Source organism: Choloepus didactylus, chromosome 3 (genome assembly GCF_015220235.1).
Source record: "Choloepus didactylus isolate mChoDid1 chromosome 3, mChoDid1.pri, whole genome shotgun sequence".
Classification (NCBI taxonomy): domain Eukaryota; kingdom Metazoa; phylum Chordata; class Mammalia; order Pilosa; family Megalonychidae; genus Choloepus; species Choloepus didactylus.
The window spans coordinates 56833376-56852655 of NC_051309.1; the positions used below are offsets into that span (position 1 = coordinate 56833376).

General features: G+C 39.2%; 1 protein-coding gene across 2 annotated transcripts in view; it reads right to left on the reverse strand.

The window, feature by feature from the left end:
- KDR (kinase insert domain receptor) overlaps positions 1-19280 on the reverse strand; it is a 44851-nt gene that overhangs the window by 17905 nt on the left and 7666 nt on the right. For both annotated transcript variants that reach the window (XM_037829834.1, XM_037829835.1), the window contains exons 4-19: positions 17866-17996; positions 17438-17606; positions 16717-16856; positions 15922-16099; positions 14551-14665; positions 14299-14462; positions 11694-11850; positions 10679-10802; positions 9943-10051; positions 8786-9127; positions 6521-6667; positions 6075-6206; positions 3781-3887; positions 3220-3355; positions 2746-2850; positions 358-471 (exon numbers count right to left, since the gene is read on the reverse strand). In XM_037829834.1, the coding sequence (XP_037685762.1) occupies positions 358-471; positions 2746-2850; positions 3220-3355; positions 3781-3887; positions 6075-6206; positions 6521-6667; positions 8786-9127; positions 9943-10051; positions 10679-10802; positions 11694-11850; positions 14299-14462; positions 14551-14665; positions 15922-16099; positions 16717-16856; positions 17438-17606; positions 17866-17996 (2370 nt within the window). The remainder of the gene's footprint in view (positions 1-357; positions 472-2745; positions 2851-3219; positions 3356-3780; positions 3888-6074; positions 6207-6520; positions 6668-8785; positions 9128-9942; positions 10052-10678; positions 10803-11693; positions 11851-14298; positions 14463-14550; positions 14666-15921; positions 16100-16716; positions 16857-17437; positions 17607-17865; positions 17997-19280) is intronic.

Consider the following 19280-nt stretch of genomic DNA (forward strand, 5'->3'; position numbering starts at 1 on the left):
TGGTAATGGAAAGTGGTAATGGTGGCACAACATTATGAATATAATTAACACTACAGAAGTGTGTATTTGAATGTGGTTTAAAGGGAAAATTTTAGGTTGTATAGATGTTACCAGAATAAAAATTTTTAAAAAACAAAAAACAGAACTGTTAGTGAACCCTAATGTAAACTATGGGCTCTAGTTAATAGTACAATTGTAATAATATTGTTTCATCATTTATAACAAAGTTACCACACTAATGCAAATTGTCAACAGGGAAAACTGAGTGTCGAGGAGGGCATATGGGAACTCTGTACTTTCTGCATGATGTTTTGGTAAACCTACAACTGCTCTAATAAAGTATCCCCAGATACTCACCCCCTGGCTTGGTGCAGGCACCTAGAAGGTTGACCACGTTGAGATGGTGGCCAATATGAATGAGGATCTTGAGTTCAGACATGAGGGCTCGGTGTTCACTGTGTGTTGCTCCTTCTACAAAAAAGGAACAAAGAGGGAAATCATAACCATGGGTATTGCCTTATGTTATGCATTGAATTGTGTCTACCATCAAGACATGTTCAATTCCTAATCCCTGGTCCCTTTGTAACCTTATTTGGAAACAGGCTCTGTAAGTACCCCAGAAAAACACGTTCTTGAATTTAATCCATTTCTGTAGGTATGAACCCCTTGTAAGTAGGACCTTTCAATGAAGTGACTTCAGTTAAGGTGTGTTCTGCCTCAATCTGGTTGTGTCTTACTCCTATTACTGGAGTACTTCATAAGAGAATTTAATTTGGACAGAGAGAGAGAAAGCCACAGGAAGTAAGAAGCTGAAAGCAACAGAACTTGGAAGAGTTGGGAAAGACCAGGAGACGCCGCCATGTGCCTGGCCATGTAGCAGAGGAGCCAAGGATCACCGGCAGCCAGCCCCAGAACACTGGTCTTCAGAAAGAAAGCATCACCTCGATGGCACCTTAATTTGGACTTTCTTTTAGCCTCAAAACCATAAGTTAATAAATTCCCATTGTTGAAGCTGAACCATTTTATGGTATTTGCTTGAGCAGCCTAGGAAACTAAAGCAGGTCTTTAAAGATGTGATCAGTTAACAGGAGACCAAACTGGATTAAGATGGGTCCTATTCCTATATGATGGGTGTCCTGATAAGAAGAGGAAATTTGGACACAGACAGACACAGGGGAGAAGGCCATGTGAAGATGGAGTCAGGTGCATGTACAAGCCAAGAAACACCAAGGATTGCTAACAAACACCAGAAGCTAGGTGAGGCAAGGAAGGGTACTCCCTTACAGGTTTCAGAGGGAGCATGGTCCTAGCAATATTTTGGTTTCAGACTTCTAGCCTCCAGAACCATTAAACAATAAATTTCTGTCATTTGTGATAGTTTGTTATGGCAGCCCTAGGAAACCAAGACACTCCAGGAAATCGATGCCCTTCTCTCCACTGCACACAATCATGCAACTTTCCCTCCAAGGATAACACAACTGTCACCTAATTTACAAAATAGGTGTGTTTCCCTAAAAATCAAGTGTAAATTAAATTTTCTAATTCTAAATCAAATTCTTACTCAAAATGCACCCTGATATTTAAAGGAATCCATAGTGTGAAGTCTTTTCTGCAAAGTGGAGAGTACGTCTACAAATGAAATAGCACCCAAATTTTCTTCTTTTACAAAACTGGATTTTCATACAGCAGATTTACTATGTTTCTTAGGACATGATTATTTTGGTGTGCCCTCATAAGGAAGGAAAACCATAATTAAATATGTGTTAGGAGATTTGCTGATCTGTGCTGAGCAGGAAACTAAACAAGGGACAGCTGGCAACACCAGCTGGCACATGGGGTTAACAGGGCTAAAGTTCTGAGTTTGATCTTGATGTGAACTGGTACACTTCCTTCCAAGTCATGGACACATTTGCATCCTACTTTAGATAAGCCACGTCAAAATTACATACCTCCCTGGCCACAAGGGAAAGTGGGCAAAAGGGTCAGTAGCATTGTCTTCATCAATGAAAGACAGTAGGTCGTAATTGGAGAAAAGAGCTTTCTATGCATCATCTCTCCAAATTAAAATGGCAAGATAAGAATTCCATTACAATTAGTATTAACTTTGCCCAAAACTTCAATTAGGCTGCAAAATATATGCCCTGAGCACCCCCAAATTTTTGGGCCCTCTGTTCATAAGCTGGGAAAACTCTTTAAATGTTTTTCTCAAATAAAGAGCAACAATTATTTGTAATTTGAATTTTGAATTTTGAATTATTTGAATTTTTTTAGAAAAATCACCCATAATGCTTCCTTTCTTAACACAATCATTCTTATTTTTGCATATTACCTTTTATATGGGAAGGTCTTTTACATATTTCAATTCTAAGAAACATGTTGTTTTAGTATTCCCACTATTTTTATTTATTATATCAAATTCCTTTCTACATTTCTAGATGGTCTATAATTATCTTACTAATGCACAAAATATATTTAATATAACCATGTTACTTTTCTCTGGTAGCCAGGATCATTACAGTTGTGCAAGCTGTGTATTAAGTTGTGCAAGCTGCGCCTGGCACAAGGGTTCCCAGGCAACGTGTGCAAGTGGGGGGCTAAAATCCAACCCAATTTTACCTGCCAAGACTGCATGCTTGGCTAGCAGGTGCACCTAACCACAAAGCCACTGATACAAGCCTTGTCATCATGTTTAAAGACTGGATGAGACAAATACAGGGGTTTATCACCATACAATTTTGTTTTCACCTTTCAACATTTTGACGGCCACTGTCTTGCAAGTTGCTGTCTTGTCGATTCCAAAGGCATCTGCTTCAATCACTTGGCCAAAGGCGCCGCGGCCAAGAGGCTTACCTAGGCTCAACGATAACAGCAAATAAAACAGACTTGGATTATTACACCACCAAAGTGATGTATAGAAGACCCAGCTGGATAGGGGGACCATATATCCTGATTTAACAGAGACCGTCCGGTTTACTCCTTGTACTCACTTAATCATTTAATGCTCCCCTTTCACTCTCCAAATGTCCTAGTTTTGAGGATAATTTCTAGAGGGACCCTATTTCTAAATGACTAAATGGATGACTAGCCATATTCAAGAGATGGAATTAATATTTCTGAACCAGAATCTGACATTTGAACAGACCAGATATGTCATAATCCTAAAGGAGGAAGAGATGGCCTGGGAAACCAATATTAAATTACTATCACATGAAAACACACCTAGCTTCAGCCGGTCTCTGGGGAATTCCCATTTGTTGGCATCGTAAGGCAGGCGTTCGCAGTGTTCGTCCAAGGGGAGTTCATCTGGATCCATGACAATGGACAAGTAGCCTGTCTTCAGTTCTCCTCCATTGGCCTGGAAAACATCAATCCTTCCAGTCACATACGCCCTGTTGTTTGGCTGTCGTTTTGTGTGCCTGTTGTTGTTTATAGGAACTTCATTCCTGAGGTCTTACTTGTCAGTAAAAGTCCTGGAGTCTGAGTAGTCCCATTACAGTATTGCTTCCATTGTCTCCCCGTCCCCCAAATGAGTTCAGAATTAAGTTCTTAAATCTTAATTATACCAGACAGTGAAAGTCCTTTTTCCCCTCTAGTGGCTTCTATCAATTAAAACCCAGTGGCCCAGTATATAAGAAAGTGGGCAAGAATGTTATTGTATTGAAAGAAAAATGTGCCCATTGAGCCAATAACAACGGGAAGAAATAACTCAAAGAACCCCAGTCAGCTTTCATTAATCATGAAAAGCAAAATGCATGGGACTGGGGGAAATTATTTTGTTACCCGTTTAACAGTCCGTAGGATGATGACAAGAAGAAGCCAGAAGAACATGGCAATCACCGCAGTGCCTACTAGAATAATGACTTCCAAGTTTGTCTTTTCCTGGGCACCTGGAAAGACACAATCATATGAGCATCAACAGTTGGCAACTCATACCTTTTGATGTAAGAGGGCAAAGTTCAATGCCAAAGCATGGTCTCAAGCTTACCAACACTGAAAAATCACATAAGAAAATATCACAAGACTTTAATTTGAATGAAGCCTACAATTTTCTTAATGGAAAATTTAAAGCTTGAAAAGCATTGCTCATGAAAACTTTCAGCAATAAAATTCTAAAGCAATTAAGGATACAATTATTAATGTCCTAAAAGATAAACACAAAGTCTTTAGAAGAGCAGTTTTAGATGGAAAGAAAACAGATCATGTTCTATGCACAAGAAAAGTGTTTATATTTGGGGAAAATAAGTTTGGTTTTACACTAATAATCTATGTTTTGATCTGTGTGGGGTTTGACACAGGATTCTTCAAGAAACTAAGTAGGGAAATAAATGGAGTCCTTTGGCCAGAGAGCTACTGGTGACTGTGCACCTACTATGTACTTACCATTTTGGATATGTCATCCCACTTAATCTCAACAACCCTCAGTTTTCAGATGAAGAAATCAAAACTCAGAGAGGTTAAGCTACCTGATTGAGGGCACACAGCTAGTCAGTGACCTGGTCAAAAACTGAACAAGGTCTGTCCAATACCAACTAACCATTACACATACTCTGTCTCTATGTGTTATGAGCCTGAGTGACGCAGGGAGAACTGACATGAGCACATCACACATAGCTTGGTAATGGGAGTTTAAAACCACCCATGGAAGGAAAGAGAAGAGGAAAAGGCAGAGGTCGAGGAGGAAATCTGTTCAGGGTGCCAGAGAACAGCTTTGAGTAGGAACAATTAAATGCTGGAGAGGTTTTCAACTAAGAGTGATTAGCAAGGAGGTGATAAGGAAGCAATTATCACCCAAGTTCTACCCATCAATGAGTACGGTGTGAATCAAACCAGGGCTACAAAACTGTGAGGTGGGGCAGCCTTAAGAAGTAGAAAGACAAATAATTAGTTAGCAAAATAAGAGTTGTTAATGGTTGAGAGACTAGCACCAAGTAAGCTTGGGAGTGGATTTTATTTCTTTGGTGGTCTTATTGAATTAATTATCTATTTATAGACAGATACTTAAAAATTCATTTATACATAGGGAGTAAAAAGTTCAAAGATTGAATACACAAATCTACATAAATTGGTGTATTAATATTCCCATATTAACTTTGGGAATCTAGTAGGAGTACTAAATATCTGCCACTCCTTTTCTTAGTATTCTCCAGGTGACAGTTAGGCATCCATAACCACCTGCAGACAATGAACCAGGGTGAGGCACAGTGCCAGAGACTCTGGAAGTTCCCACTGAGACTCTGCCCTGAAACAAATCCCTTTGGAAGTGACAAAACCACCACACCCTATGAAATCTTTGTTTTGCAAATATACTTTTTTAAATGGTAATAAGCCTACAGATTTGAAAACATATCATCGCGTCAAGATGCAGTACTTTGCTACATAGATTTGACAGATTAAAAGTACCAAAATCTAGATTTTAAGAGACAAATTTTGATGAGTTCGCAGAAATCCATGAATTCCCAATCTATCACCATCCTTCTTTCTTCCCCTTGCATACTATTCCTTCACCCTCACAATACAGTTTCATTGTTCCCCTGGAGGGTCATAAGAAAGACATAGGAACACACTTATCAAGGTAAAATTTTCTGTCACAAATTACCTTTCCTATCTGAGAAAAGGCCACATACAGGTTTCCTTTCACATCAAGGTGAGAACCAAAATTTTCTATTTCAGAAAAGCAATGCTCTATTGCTTACACATGAATCTTAATTATCATTAGTCCAGTGAAAACTGTGAACCTTTGTTATTTGATTGGGCAGCAATTCTAATGTTTTTCCAGATAAATATAGAGGCACCAACTCTATGACAAGTTAAGCAAGAAAGGATCAGGGAAGGAGGATATTCAGACTGCCTAATTAATCTTTCCCTAGTGAGAACTGCAGGGATAGGAAATGTGACACAAGCAGATTTAAAATAACATTAGTTACATTTTCTGGTTAAAATAATATATAAGAAAATGTACAAAGAACAAAAAAACATAAACATGTATAATCCTTTCACCCAGACTGTACAGGACTATATGAGAGGCAAGCTGGTTTTTTAAAAACTGCTTGATGTGTCTATGGCTTCTCACTGACCTTCTACTAAGAAAAAGACCTCTGCTTTTACACATCCAAGAAGACTGCAGGCCTGGCAAGTGTAGACACCCTCATCCTCCTTCCTCACCCTGCGGATGGTTAGGTTCCTATTTCCATCTTTCAGTACGATGCCTAAGAGAGGAGGAAAATGGTTAGTCTTATTTATGATGAGGTCCAGTGGCATTTTCCAGGAAAAAAATTTTAAATATAAATTAATCTTGGGTTATTATCTAACTCCTAAGAGTCTTTAACTGCTGACCCATCTCCCCTAGCTTCTGTGAGATCAATAAGGCTTCTTAATACTCTGACTCCGTGTCCATGAAATAAGTCAGACATACACTAATACTGCTTTTGTTCTACCATAAAATAAATTTTCAAATAATATGATTTTAGATAAACTCTGGGAAAATTCTACAACCAAAGATAGATAGACAAGTTCTGTTCACCTGAGTCCTCTACAAGTGTCTCATTATCTTTAAACCAGGTAATCTGTGGAGGGGGGTTCCCAGATGCCGTGCAGGAAACTTCAATGGTTTCGCCAATATTTGTCGTCTGATTCTCCAAGTTCCCTGTGATCATGGGTGCTATACGTTCTATGCATATAAAAAAGAAAATCAGAGAACATTTAGTTATAACTTGAAATGGTTTTAGTATCAGTAAATTGTTGATTGTTTACTAAGCTGAAGATACATAGAAGTTGATAACAGCAGTGCTGACCACTGAGTTAAATTAAATGAAACAAGTTAAATCAAGACAGTTCACAAAGATTACTGTACCTCTTTGAACATTCATATTTGTGATTCTAGCTAGTGATCACATCACAAAATAAAGGGTCAGGGTCGCCTTTATGGATTTTTCCCCTAATCAGATATGGCTTCTCCAGGGAGCTCCTCCTATGGAAGTTCTAGCCCATGACACCCTGGAACTCTGTACCATGTTTCTCTTGGGAAGTGTAAACCTTCAGCATAACTCAACGCTTAAAGAATGCCTTGTATTTATTTGGCAGTTGCCCTTTTCCAAAACTCATTTATGCTATTTCAATTACTCACTATCCATCCTAGGTGATGGGCAGGACAGGAGTATTAGCCTGATTCTGCAGATGAAATAAGTGCAGTTCAGGGGAGTTAAACTTGTCCGAGTTTCTATAACTAAGTAAACAATTGAATTACTAATAGATTCTGGTAAGCCTAAAAGACCAGTCCAGTGCTGTTTCTAAAACAAACAAACAAAACGGTAATACTCAAAGGAAGTCAAGGATTTAAAGAAAATGAAGCCTATGGGTATTTGTACAGCCAAACTTTAGATTTTACATTTTCCTGCAAATCATTGAAGTGTTGTGGAAATATCTTGTCCAAACCAAGTAAACATCAAAAGGAATCATGCTGATAGAATCGAACCACCTCAACATTTAACAACATGAGGTTTTCTCAACAGTGCACTACACTGGAGTTTAAGCAAATGTACTGGCCTTTAATCTATTTCTAAGACTAATTTTTGGGAAACAGCTTATGGGTCCTTAGGGAAGAAGCCCAGCTAATTATGAGCAGATATTTCCTGGGCATGGCAGGGCAAGAGACTCCTTCGTATCTCTTCCTGAAATTTTCCATCAGCTTGAAACCAGACCAGCCACCAATGTCAACAGAAAATATATCAGCATGTTTGTAATGTGAATGGAAGGGCCCAGGGGGTGACTTTCCCTCCAAATATCTCTTCTTCCGATACCTGAAATCTTAAAACTAGCCCACTCTATCTATGCAAGTGTCTCCATCTAAAGAAACTTCTTAAAATATGCCAAGGTTCTAAGGAAGGTGTTCCTCTAAAATTTTGATATAAATTAGTTTTGATAGTTTTGATATAAATTTTGATATAAATTAGTTTACTTCCCTAACAGTAAAAAAAACAAAGGACATCCTAGCAACTGGGAAGGAACACTGAAAGGAGGAGAAAAGTGAGGGGGATGACATAAAAAGAAACTTCTCAATTTGACTCATTTCCCTAGATACAGAGCTGTGGCTACACAGCTTTTGTGCAAGGAAGAAAGTTACATAGAGAATTGTTCCGTGGGGAATTTACAAAGCTATTTGCTCACTAAAATGATCATCCCTTTGACCTTGAGCAGTGCTGGACCACACAGGATAGCCCAGGGGCACAGGCAGTGTGTAGCACCCTTCCTATGGGCTCTCATAGGTCCTAAACTCACCCCATCATCACTCTTCATTCAGCAGATAGCTTATTGAGCACCTAGACTGTGCCAGTATGTTCTATAATGTGAGCTACAGCAGGATGTGCCTTATCTGTGTTCTCTACTGGACTATAAAATCTGCCCTACATCTGGTCCATTTTGTCCAACACTGTGATGTTTAGGAACTCTCTTGGCTCATAGCAAGCATTCCATAAATATATGTTTATTTAATTAAATGAATGCCCAAGAATAAGGCAAATGCACAAAGTTCCCTGATTCAGCCTAATCCATTGCAGATATGAGTGAGTTAGCCTACCCTCAGAGCTGGAAAGAACCATGGCATTTTCTTTTTTTAAAAACTTCACTTCACCACTATTAGCGTCATTCTGCCTTGGGGGCTTTCAGTGAAAATAAGTGTGCAAGAGCCTGCTTTCTAAATTCCTAGAGTTCAGCAATCTTTGCACCTTAAAGCACAAAATTTAAGGCATTCCAACTGCCAATGGCCAATGATTCAGAGTTGCTTCCCTACCTAGGACAGTGAGCTGCTTGACCACACAATGTCTTCTCTTAGTCTTCCTGTCCTGAGCAAAGCAGACATAGTCCCCTTGGTCCTGCAAGGATGCATTCTGGAGCTCCAAGATCAAAATGTCACTTGTGCTATTAGAGAACATGGTGGCATCCATTTTCCAAAGAGCATCCAGGTTCTTGCAAACAGGCATGGGCAACTCTCCTGCATGAATTGACAGAGCTTGTGGGCCAAGCTTGTACCACGAGAGGTTCTCAAACATAGTTCTGTCTGCAGTGCACCAGAGAGACACGCTGTCCTGCTCAGTTGGCTGGGAGGCAGGTTGCAAAGTAATTTCAGGACCCCCTGAAATTAAAAACCCATTGTTAGAGAATGGTGATTTAACTTTGTGCAGCACACTGCTGTTTTCCTGTTGCCTTCAGACTCTGCCTATAAAGTACCAAGAGAAGTGAAACTCTAGTCATCCAAGATGATGGCATACAAGGAGAGAAGCAAGCTAGACACTTCAGGTCACAAAATGCATTATTTGGCCCAGATTCCCCAGATATTTATCAAATCTCCATGTTAAGCCCTAAAAGCAGTTTTTAGGATAATAACGTATCCAAAGTAGAAAATCTGATGACAACATGGAATTTTTAAAATCAGTTTCCCATTAACACATAACACTCAATGGTATTAAAGCTACGCTTATTTACAATTAATTATTCTAGACGAAAATATTTTATCCAGTCCAGTCAGCTAAAGCTGATCTCTAAAAGTGAGATGCAAAGGCAAAACCAGCAGTGCTGGGAGGGCACTGCTCCTGTGTCATTACAATCACCTCCAGAAAATCCCACCTCTTCAATTTTTCAGCAGCAAGCCCACTAATATTTACTGCACCCAATAAGCCAAGCACTGTGCTAGAATCTGATTAAGGAGACATAAATATGACACAGGACATGTGGTTTAAAAGGATGTGTGAAAGCATTCTCTCTCCAAGGTCCAGGAGCTACCTGAGAAGTTTTAATTTTTGTACAAAAGCATCAATTATTCAATCCATGTCCCCGTCCTAAACACCATGATGCTTCTCACATAAGAATGGCAAGGGCTTCAGAGGATTACACTATTTAGCACCCACTTTGGGAGAGACCCAACCCACCCCTCCAGAGAGGAGCACTTACTGGTCACGTGGAAGGAGATAACCCTCTCTCCTCTCCCGACTTTGTTGACAGCTTCACATTTGTACAAAGCTGACACATTTGCCGCTTGAATTACAAGGGTACTTACAGTCTGTGGGGGGAAAAAATCCAGGCCATAAACAATGGAAGCTGTGTTTGTGTACATGCATTCAGACAAAAATTCTGCAGCATCCCCCACAACTGCTGCTACCCACCTACTCAATTCATACTACTGCACTGACCACTCTCAAATCTGTTCAATGATACAATGCTGGTATAGTTTGCACACACACACACACACACACACACACACACACACACACTTGTACAAAAAGAGCTTTGGAAACTATGTAATAAATGATGTGTTTTAATAAAAGATTATACACATTCTTATTTTCATGCTTATAAAATCAGAATCACCTTACAAGGATAGATTTAATGGCATATGTGTTTCGTTTTTCTATGATAAGCTGTTAATAAGTCAATGATGCTTCTTATAGTCAATGGTGTTTTCAAATGGACTTAATGTCTTAGTATTCTATAATCTAGTTTATTTGATTATTAATCTCTGGATTTTGTAATCTAGTTTATTTGATTACTAATCTCCAATATTCCTCACCTAAGACTGTATCATCCTTTCATTTAAAAAATGAGAGAGAGAGAGAGAGAGAGAAAGAGAAAGAGAGAGAGGGAGGCAGAGACAGACATGAACTTTCAAATTAAGGAACTCCAAACTTACTTTGTTTTTTCCTTCAATTAGGGCAAATTGATTTTTGGTGACTTCGATTTTATTTCCCCCCTGGAAGTCTTCCACGTTTCTCCATCCTTTACAAGGATATGGGCTTGTCTTTAAGATAGTTTGGCTATAATAAAAAGATAACAGATCTTGTTATGATTTAATTTTTCTTTATCCAAATCAATATTAAAGAAAAGAATCAGACTTTGGTTATTACATTCCTAGAAACAGCTTTCAATGTAGCCTACTGACACAAGACCTGGTGCCAATGAAAGCTGGGCCTGAAGCAATGAGGGAAAGGGTCTAGGTGGATTCCTCCAGGACACAGGAGGGAAGGAGCTATTCTGGGAACAAACCTCCATTCATAAATTGGATCGACAAGACAATTCAGGTTAATTTAGTTCAAAGGAAGGCAAGGAAACCAAGAAGCCATTGGGATTCTTAAAGTAACTTCTCTGGGACTGCAGCCTTTGTGTAGGAAATGATCAAGCAGCTGAGGAAGAAGCTAGTAGTGGCCATTTCAAAAACAACAACAGGAAGTGTACTGCTTAGGGTGGTGGTTGTGGTGGGTTGATTGTTGTTGTTGTTTTTACTCCCCCAAGGATGTCTGGAGTTGTGTTAGAACCTGATAAGCTGGGCCTGAGACTCTGAGGGCCAAGTCTATCACTCCCTGACATCCATCAGCACTTCCTCCGACAGAGGGACGTCTCACAGATAAGAAGGAGCAATGCAGCATTCACCAGTTGATTGGTAAAAGGGTGAAACCCACAGGTTGGCAATTAGCAAACAGCATTTGGCAAGGGGTCTCCAAGAAGAGACCAAAGGAGAGAAAGCCAGCTAATCCCAGAGTGGGGTGCCCCATGCAAACACATCTCCAGGAACTTAAAGCACAGAGAAAGAGTAAGGGTTCCACTTGAGAGATAATTTTATCAATTCCCAGCTCACAATTGAGTCATATCACAGCTTGGCTGTAAGAAATGCAGAAAGACAGGGAATAAGAGCACATGACCCTACTCACATGGGGCTGGAGGTGCACTCTTCCTCCAACTGCCAATACCAGTGGATGTGGTGAGGGGTAGGGACGGCATAGATGGTGCACGTCAGCATCTGCGTGGTGCCATACTGGTAGGAGTCCATGGGGGACAGCAGAGACTTCTCGCCAATCTGTGGCGGGACTGCAGATGGGAAAGCAACTTGTGAATTGTCAACCAGCTTTGAGAAATGGGAAGTAGAGGTTTCAGCAACCAAAACCTACGTTTTTGAAAGTATATGACTTAAAAAATTTTTTTGCATGTGTGGTAACATAGATACAACCTAAAATTTCCCCCATTTTAACCCTTTGAAGTAGACAATTCAGTGGTATTAATTACATTCACAATGTTGTGTTACCATCATCACCATCACCATCCATTACCAAAACTTTTCCATCACCCCAAACAGAAACTCTGCACCCCTTAAGCAATAACTCCCACCCTGCCCTTAGTAACCTGTATTCTAGTTACTGACTATGAATTTGCATATTCTAATTATGGCATATCAGTGAGATGTCATCCAGTATTTGTCCCTTTGTGTCTGGCTTATTTCAGTGAACATGAGGTCCTTGGTTCGTCCATGTTTTCACATGTAGCAGAACTTCATTCCTTTTTAAGGCTGAATAATATTCTACTGGTTGTATATACAGTATTTCGTTTATCCGTTCATCAGTTGACAGACACTGGGGTTGTTTAAGCATCTGATTTTGCCCCCACTTTCTTTTTCAAAGTATATCTAGATCTGGGAACAGGAGACTTGAGTTCAAGTGATAGCTCACCTACTAATCAACTGGGTAACTTCGTGCAAGTCTCACAACCCTGTCCCTCAGTCTCACAAGATGGGGACAAAGCTCCAGTAAGACGATAGTTGACAACAACTTAGGAAACACATTTATTTTGTGCCATGCACTGTTCTGAGTGCTTTATATTGATTAATTCATTTACTTTCACAACTACTATTATTTTTCCCCATTTTATACGTGAGAAAAATGAGAGAAAAGTTAAATGACTTGCCTAGTGTCACTCATTTTAATAGGTGGCAGAGCCAGGAACAAACCTAGACACTCAAACTTCTGACTTAACCACCACGTTATAAAAGAAGGTATAAATCATTACATAATGTGTCACTGCCACCATCAGCTGTCTCCTTCTTCCTTTCTTTTTCTTTCTTTCCTTCCTCCCTCCCTCCCTTCTCTCCCTCCCTCCATCTCTTCCTCCTTACCTCTTTCCCTCTCTCCTTCCCTTCTTTCTTGCTTCCTTTCCTTTTTTCCTTTTTTTTTTTTTTTTTTGGCCCAAGTTCATTAATGTAAAACTATTTTATCATCACTATCAACCTAAAGTCTCAGATTATATTTTCAAAACCTGACTCTTTTTTTCATGTTAATTTCGGATACCAGGGTAAGTGCTAGAGGGAATCAAATTCTTAATGACTTCATGAATTGATGAGATGGAGTTATTCACTAGCCATTTTTATGTCTTTATTTCTCATTCATTTCCTTCTCCCCATACTACTTATGAGCTTTCTAGCTTCTCTCCCCTCCATAACACTTTACTCCTGCCTCGATCCTAAACAGCCTTCCTGGAACCCGTTATCTGTAAAATATTTCCTGAAGCTGATCTCTCAGGAAAGAAACAATGCCAAGCTCAGCAGACATACCAAGGGATAGCAGGACACATGGGGCAAGCACAGCTTAAGGTCATGTGAGAAGATCCTGAAATTTTAGTATGTCATGCCAGTAGGGTGAATGAAGAATTACAATAGAGAAGCAATTATTCAAACTGTTTGGAGCAAGATACTGGTGGATGAAATGGGGGGATGATGCTCTGACAAAATAAGTTTGTTAAACCCTGCATACTTTATGACCCTCCTCCTACAGAATGGCAATATATATTCACAGATTAAAAGCCCTGAGAAGTCCTGCAGTGAAGAAATCTGGTTTACATTAACTTAGCACCTCCCACACTTACTTGACCAGGGTACCCTTTCCCCCCTGACTCTAATCCCAAGAACATTTATTTATTATCTTTCAATTTGGGAAAACAAAGTTCAAATAATCATTCTTAAATCCAAATAAAACTTAACCTTTTCCCTTTATAGATTCAGAGTCAGATCCTGGACTACTGTCCAAAAAAAAAAAAAAAAGCCAGCAGTGTCAAACTGAAAAGCCTTCTGAGTTGGAACCTGCCTGTGCATTGCTAATATATCAACTACAGAATCAAACTAGAAGTTTCTCATGAAATTCAAGGAGATGAATCTTACTTTTTCCTTCCACACATCTGCAAACCAGGTGTGCAACTCCATGAGACAGCAGCAAAGGCAGTTCAACTTAGGCTTGGCAACTGTCCCTGCAGGCATTCTTATTTCACAGTATCTAACCATCAAGTACCATCTACTTTAATTTTGCGTTTGACCCAACAGCTCATTTAAATGGCCACTCAAGCAAACACATCCACACCACACTGCCCTATACCCCACTCTCGGTGTGGGTGAAGCAACAAGAGACAAAGGAATGGTGGCTTGGCTGTTTAGAAAACATAATCATACTTTTCATAATACATTTTGGACAGGAAAGGAAAACTGAATGGACTCACCATTCACAACCAGAGACACCATGTGGCTCTGCTTCTCTTTTGAAATGGGATTGGTAAGAATGACAGTGTAATTTCCAGTGTCTTTTTCACTCACTTCCATAATCGTCAGTACATGCCCCACTTTAATTGTGTGATTGGATTCAATGGGTCTTCCATTTTTATACCTACAAAAATAAATTGCAGAAATTTGGATACAATCTAAGGATTTCCTCTCATATAAAACAATGCTTTGCATTTACTTCCAATAGTTACCATTTTATTTCAGGGGGTGGGTAACCAAGATACTTCACAGGGACTCTGACACGTTCTCCCACTGTGGTTTCCACCAGAGATTCCATGCCGCTATCAAATGCAACAAACGGTTTTTCTGCAAGGAAATAAAAAGAATTTTTTTTCACAAACGTTAATTTATTGTAAATGGTTGATTGGTTTAGTTTCTCAGTTAAAGTGAAAAATTCAAATACCTTTGGGGGTCTGAGTTGCTGCAGTTCAGATATTCCCCACACTACCTTTCTATGAGTCATGTTCCGGTTTCTCCCACACCTCCAGTCTTTGCAGCATTTGCACTCCCCTAGGCCTACTCATTGCTCAAGTCTCAATTCAAGCATCTGCTCCCCTGTGAAGTTTTCTCTAAGGCCCCCTGGAACACCTGGGTATTTCTTCTCCTCTACTTCCATGACATCCAATATATATCCTCACCGTGTATCCTTGAGTCTCAAGGCTTAAGAGCATTTATATACCACTCAAATTTATATCTCCTCTCCTGACTCCTCTGAGTTCCAGGTTTATATATTAGACATCTCCACTTGAATGTTTAATAGGCACCTCTCAATAAACGTACCCAATAATGTTTCCCCCCAATCTCACCACCCCCTCAATCTTCCCCATTCCCCTAGTTTCTCATGCCAAAAACTCATGAGTCATCTTAAATCCTTTTCTTTCACACCCCTCAGCCAATGACTCTACCAGAAGATGCTGTTAGTTGTGCCTTAAAAATATCCAGAATCTGGTCACTCCTCCCCACCTCCACCCCTACCACTCCTGTTCAAGTCAACCACAATCTCTCACTTGGATTATTGCAATTAGCCTTCTAACTGGTCTCCCTATTTCTGCCCATAATGCTCTACAGCATATTTTCCATATAACAAATAGAGTGATCTATGAAAGCATAAGCCAGAGCATGTCTCCCTCTGCTCAAAACCCTTCAGTGAAATCCCAGATCCTTATCAAGGGCTTAAAGTAGGGTGCCACACAAATTATCACTAACCTGAGACATTTGTGTTAGTGGAAGAGAATAAATGAAAAATTAAGTGATTTGCTTACAGTCCCATAGCAAGTAATTGAATCTAGGTTTCCCCAACTACAAAGTCCATACAAAGCCTTGCAATAAAATTTTTAAAACTACCTTAGATAATAACACCCTACTTATGAAATACTAATAATATTAGCAACAACAACTAATACTAAGTGAGTACTTGTTATATTAGCTCATTTCATTGTTAGATTTGAACCCATGTCCCTCTGACTCGAACACTTTGCTCTAGGTCATATGGGCTGACCTAAATTTATTTAAATTGCCTTACTTTTCAAGACAGCATAATTCCAAGTGACGTCTTCGCTTACCATGGACCCTGACAAACGTGCTGTTCCTCTTGGTCATCAGCCCACTGGATGCTGCACAGTTGTACCATCCTTGATCACTGCGGGTTATACCATCTACTGTTAAGGTGCTCAAAAATTTCTTCATGTCACTCCCAGACTCGGTTTTTAGGTCCCGGATTACAACTTTCTTGTGCTGATGCTGAAAAAAGAGTATACTTCATTTCCAAAGCCCACTACAGTATTCCCCAGATACCCAGATATCCACAAAATCTCGAGTCTTGGCTCTTAGTGAGCACTATTTAATGCTAATAACAGGGACACCAAACTTTAAACGTCATGTAGATGACAAATGTATTTGGTGTTAGGAGAAATAAATGGAACCAATTGAATTAGGGTTTTATAAACCTCACATAGTGAGAATAAGGTGACTAAACACTGGAGACTACAAGCAAATATGACCACTATCAAGAAATGTGTCTTTTAAAGACAAATTCCCTTAAAGGGAAAACAGGACAAGGACTTTGCAGAACAAGGAAATACCACAATTTGGAAAGACGTAATTGCCTAGAGAAAACTTAAGTTCACAGCTTGATTATAGCAGTGTGAGACAGAGTTCCTGGCATTGCATCTGTTTTCCACGGGTGCTGTATTTCTGCAATCCCCTTAGTGTGTTTGTGTATCTGCATGTCTGTGTGTCTGTGTGTTAAGACCCCCACATTTTATCTGGCCAGAATGACCCCTGTCTCTCTCAACCATATTCTTTTACTGTTTATTATCAAAGTATTTATAGTTCCAGCTTTGAAATGTTAGTGTTACCTTCAAAGAAGGATATTCCCAGTTGAAGTCAATCCCCACATTTAGTTCAGTCCTGGCTGTACAATTTAGGACAAGCTTCTCTCCAACAGACAGCTCTACTCCGTGAGGGGGGCTCAGAACCACGTCATAAATCTTGTACCCTAGAGCAAGTAAATTGGAAAAACAGAAGGTGAGTGAAAAAACAAATCTATAACTTGGCACATTTTTCAAAACTTTAATATGTGTCATATTTTTCCCCAAAGGCCTCACCTTACCTGGTAATGCCCAGAAAAATGGCTTATGGAGATTTACAAGGCACTGCCTACAGCAGTTTCAAAGACACTGAAGCCCAGCAGATGGAAGCATAGTACAAGTTGAGTGGTCACTAGCTCTGGAGCAATGTGGCCAGCTTTAGTCAACTGTTGAACTTTCCACAAAAGAGGTATAATTTAAAGAATTGGTGCTACGTAATGCTCTGAATACTGAATTTTTCAGAAAATGTGCTACTATAACAACATTCTTTTTAATCCTTGACTTTAGCAAGAAAGGAGAAAAATTCAATTGCACATGGGCTTATTTGGTGAAGAAAAACAAATGTAATGAATTGCCCAAACCATATCATGAGCTAATATAGTTTTCAATATCTCTTATTTACTCTACACCTTAATCTCCAGGATCTAAATATATGAAGCCAATCTTTAGGATCTAATATTAATTATATGAAAAGGAACCGTCCTCTTACCTACAATCACAATTATGTACATAAGAGACTGGTAACTTTCATCATTAATTTTTGCTTCACAGAAGACCATGCCAGCATAGCTGATCATGTAGCTTGGAATAGTAAAACCTTTCTTGCTGTCCCAGAAAATTCTGTTACCATCAGGAACAAACCTCTTTTCTGGATACCTCTGGAGTAGTAAAAAGAAATATCAAACATTCAGTCAAGTGCTACCCAAAGGTGAATACCATCTAAGGTGGTCACTAAAAAAAAAAAAAAAAGGACTTGTCTTATTTTTAAGAATACAAATTGTTTTTTTATTTTATTCATTGTCATTTTAACCCTTACTACTTTAAAACTCATTGTTGATATTATAGACAGGCTACCCATCTTGACATTAGCTAAAAATCAAGAAAACTTAAGAGATGAGTAAAGAAGGCATAACTTACAGCACAAAGTGATACATTGAGGTTTGAAATGGAACCAAGACATGGAATCACCACAGTTTTGTTTTTGTTCTCCTTGAGGTACACAACTCCATGTTGGTCACTAACAGAAGCAATAAATGGAGATCTGTAATCTAGAAGAAAATTCGATTCCATTAGTCAATTAATGACAGTTACTCAAAAAGGTGGTTCTCCTTCATGTTCATTAAATTTCAACCAGAGACATGAATGCTTGGGAAGGACACCTCACTCTAGGCAAGGGCATCCACGGGTTGGTCTGTTGGAAGATATCTGGCTCAAAGGAGTTGCCACAGAGGGATACATTTATATTATTTGAAAGAAAAACTCCCAAATGAGACTGAGTCCTTTCACAAGGACCATCAAAAAGTACAGTATATTTTGATAGTTCCAAATTTTAACAGATTGATCATTATAATTTTTTTTTTCAAAATGAAGGATCATACTTACTTTAAAATTTAAACTTAAATCTATACACTTTACTTACAGAGTTTTACTGGTATTAAACACATACACTCACACACGTGCACACACAAACACACACACATTTTCTCTCTTTAGGCAAATAATGGAAATATCATGAAAACAAAGTAATGATCCCAGACGATCTTTAAAATACATAGGAAATAAACATCAATTTTTAATTCAATCATTCAAGAAAAAGTTTTATGTATTTTAGGATTGTGAAACCTAGACATAAGATTCTTCATAAAATAAATGTTTAGACGATATTATATTTAGCTTAAGACCCAGCAATCAATTAATATCTTCAATGACAAAAATTTGAAAAGTCACCTTGCAAAAGACTAAGAAGAAAACTAAAGAGACATTAATGTAGTTCAAACTTTGTTCCTACAATGCTAATACTCTGCTAGGAAACAACTCCATTCCCCAGAGATCGTGATGATGGGGTCTGGAGTCGGTACATGTCAGAGAGAGAATGGTCCATATTGCGATGCCCTACACACCTGAGGGAGCATTTTCACAGTGCTTCATAATGGTCAGTCAAAGTGAAGAAAGAGTTAATTAAACCCAAGGGGAGAAAGGCCACCAATTCCCTGCAAGAGCAAAAGTGTGACTTCCTTCCCAGCTGGAAAGTACAAAAAAGCAGCCAATCCAGCCCGCCACATGCTGTAGCCATTTTCTTATGGGGCCAGGGGCCCACTTCCTGGCTCCCATCGCTACAGGGAATGGGGTCAGAAGACTAAGGAAGCAAGGTGGAGAGCTGAGGGGACATTAAAGAGCTGTCCAAAGGGAATACTCCAATTTTTCTTTCCCATTGTTAAACTTCATGGCCAAAATCTTGGACAGCTCAGCTGCTAGAACGTTATGGCTGAGACAGGAAGCGGAATTTGATGGTATATCCAAAGACTGGCAATACGCAAATAAACAGTGCTAGG